Source organism: Babylonia areolata, chromosome 19, assembly GCF_041734735.1.
Source record: "Babylonia areolata isolate BAREFJ2019XMU chromosome 19, ASM4173473v1, whole genome shotgun sequence".
NCBI classification, from domain to species: domain Eukaryota; kingdom Metazoa; phylum Mollusca; class Gastropoda; order Neogastropoda; family Buccinidae; genus Babylonia; species Babylonia areolata.
The window spans coordinates 62,557,531-62,560,030 of record NC_134894.1 but is presented as its reverse complement, the minus strand read 5'-3'; the positions used below and the strand labels follow the sequence as shown (position 1 = coordinate 62,560,030).

The 2,500-nt window shown below is 56.7% G+C and overlaps 1 protein-coding gene across 1 annotated transcript in view; it reads left to right on the top strand.

Moving 5' to 3' along the window:
* Window positions 1-2,500, top strand: part of LOC143294236 (uncharacterized) — a 4,935-nt gene that overhangs the window by 2,120 nt on the left and 315 nt on the right. Inside the window, exons 2-3 of the mRNA XM_076605667.1 lie at window positions 1-1,613; window positions 2,146-2,500. The exon at window positions 1-1,613 is cut by the window's left edge and continues 177 nt beyond it; the exon at window positions 2,146-2,500 is cut by the window's right edge and continues 315 nt beyond it. Coding sequence (XP_076461782.1) covers window positions 1-1,613; window positions 2,146-2,500 — 1,968 coding nt within the window. The remainder of the gene's footprint in view (window positions 1,614-2,145) is intronic.

Here is a 2,500-nt window from a genome sequence, read left to right as displayed (position 1 = left end):
TACCTGACCCTGGAGGGCCCCCACCCGCCCTTCAGCCCCTGGGAGAGGGTGCTGGCGCTGTGGCGGGGTCTGGACAACATGAACGTCAACGTACAGGCCTTTCCCAGGGCAGGGGCAGGGGGCGGGGGGCGGGACTTCGTGGCGCTCAGCGACTACTGGAAGGCCTACACCTTCTGCCCGACCACCCTCAGGACCCTGTCTCCGATCGTAGCCACCCTGCACCATGTAGAGAGTCCGGGTGGTGCATCCACCCTGCACCATGTCGAGAGTCCGGGTACACCATCCACCCTGCACCATGTCGAGAGTCCGGGTACACCATCCACCCTGCACCATGTCGAGAGTCCGGGTACACCATCCACCCTGCACCATGTCGAGAGTCCGGGTACATCATCCACCCTGCACCATGTCGAGAGTCCGGGTACATCATCCACCCTGCACCATGTAGAGAGTCCGGGTACATCATCCTCCCTGCATCATGTCGAGAGTCCGGGTACATCATCCACCCTGCACCATGTCGAGAGTCCGGGTACATCATCTACCCTGCACTATGTCGAGTGTCCGGGTACATCATCCACCCTGCACCATGTAGAGAGTCCGGGTACATCATCCACCCTGCACCATGTCGATAGTCCGGGTACATCATCCACCCTGCACCATGTAGAGAGTCCGGGTACATCATCCACCCTGCACCATGTCGATAGTCCGGGTACATCATCCACCCTGCACCATGTCGATAGTCCGGGTACATCATCCACCCTGTACCATGTTCAGAGTCCGGGTACATCATCCACCCTGCACCATGTCGATAGTCCGGGTACATCATCCACCCTGCACCATGTCGAGTGTCCGGGTACATCATCCACCCTGCACCATGTAGAGAGTCCGGGTACATCATCCACCCTGCACCATGTCGATAGTCCGGGTACATCATCCACCCTGCACCATGTCGATAGTCCGGGTACATCATCCACCCTGCACCATGTTCAGAGTCCGGGTACATCATCCACCCTGCACCATGTCGATAGTCCGGGTACATCATCCACCCTGCACCATGTCGATAGTCCGGGTACAACATCCACCCTGCACCATGTTCAGAGTCCGGGTACATCATCCACCCTGCACCGCACCAATGTCGAGAGTCCGGGTATAGTCCAGAGAATTGTCGAAAGTCTAGGAATGGAATCCTTGTACCACAGTACAGCGGAGACTCTAAGGACGGGTTCCCTGCACGAGGAAGTCACGGAGAGTTTAGGGTTCCAATCCCTGTACCAGAGCCTCGCGGACAGTGTCGGGATGGCCACCTTCCTCAGCCTCCTGTCCACCGCCCACCCGCTGCCCGAGCCCGGCACTGACCACCACCTGACCTTCCTCTCCAGCCTGTCCCTGCTGCCCATGAAGGACCACCGCATGCAGCTCGTCAGGGTCAAGGCCACGGAGGATCGCGAGGTGGTGGCCAGCTGGCCCGTGGATCGGATTCCCTACATGCACTCCTTCTCCGTGACGAAGACGCACGCCTTGCTGCTGGCCCAGCCGTTCTACGTCAACGTGGCGTGCATGCTTCGACGTGCCACCCCCTTCAGATGTTTGGACTGGAGGGGGGAGGAGTTGGCAAGGTATGGAGGGGGTGTGGTGTGTGTGTGTGTGTGTGTGTGTGTGTGTGTGTGTGTGTGTGTGTGTGTGCTGTGAGTGCGCGCGCGCGTGTGTGTGTGTGTGTGTGTGTGTGTGTGTGTGTGTGTGTCTATTGACAACATCTGAGGGTTTTTATTTGAATTAATTTTTTATCTGACCAGTTTCGATCTTTTTTTTTTTATGGTGTGCACGATCACATTACTTTCGTGTTTGTACCCAACCTGTGATTGTAACAAGTTTGGCTTCCATGCTGATAAAGAATAAAGCGCACGTAAAAGAACCCACGGCAACAGAAGGGTTATTCCTGGCAAAATTGTGTAGAAAAATCCACTACGACAGGAAAAACAAATAAAATTGCACGCAGAAAAAAAAAGGGTGGCGCTTTAGTGTAGCAACGCGTTCTCCTTGGGGAGAGCAGCCCGAATTTCACATAGAGAAATCTGTTGTGACAAAAAGAGAAATACAATACAATTCAATACAATAAAGTGTCAGTTTTTGACTGACTGACTGATGAAGGTTGTACGTGGTGGAGCTGAGGACGGGGAGGCTGAGGACGCTGACCATGGGCAACGTCTTCACCATGCACCACGTCAACGCCTACGACCTGGGCCCCCACAGCCTGGTCATGGACCTGTCCACCTACCCGGACCCATCCTTCGTGGGACACCTCCAGCTGCCCGTCCTGAGGGACCCCCGGGCCAGGAACGCCTTCCCGGCGCACGCGCAGCTCCAGAGGTTCCACGTGGACCTGCTGACGGGGCTGGTGACGCGCATGCGCCTGACGCCGCCCCGAGGCCCCGCCTTCGTCAACTTCCTGGACATGCCCACTATCAATGAGAGTCGCCGCTCCCGTCACTACTGCTTCGTGTAC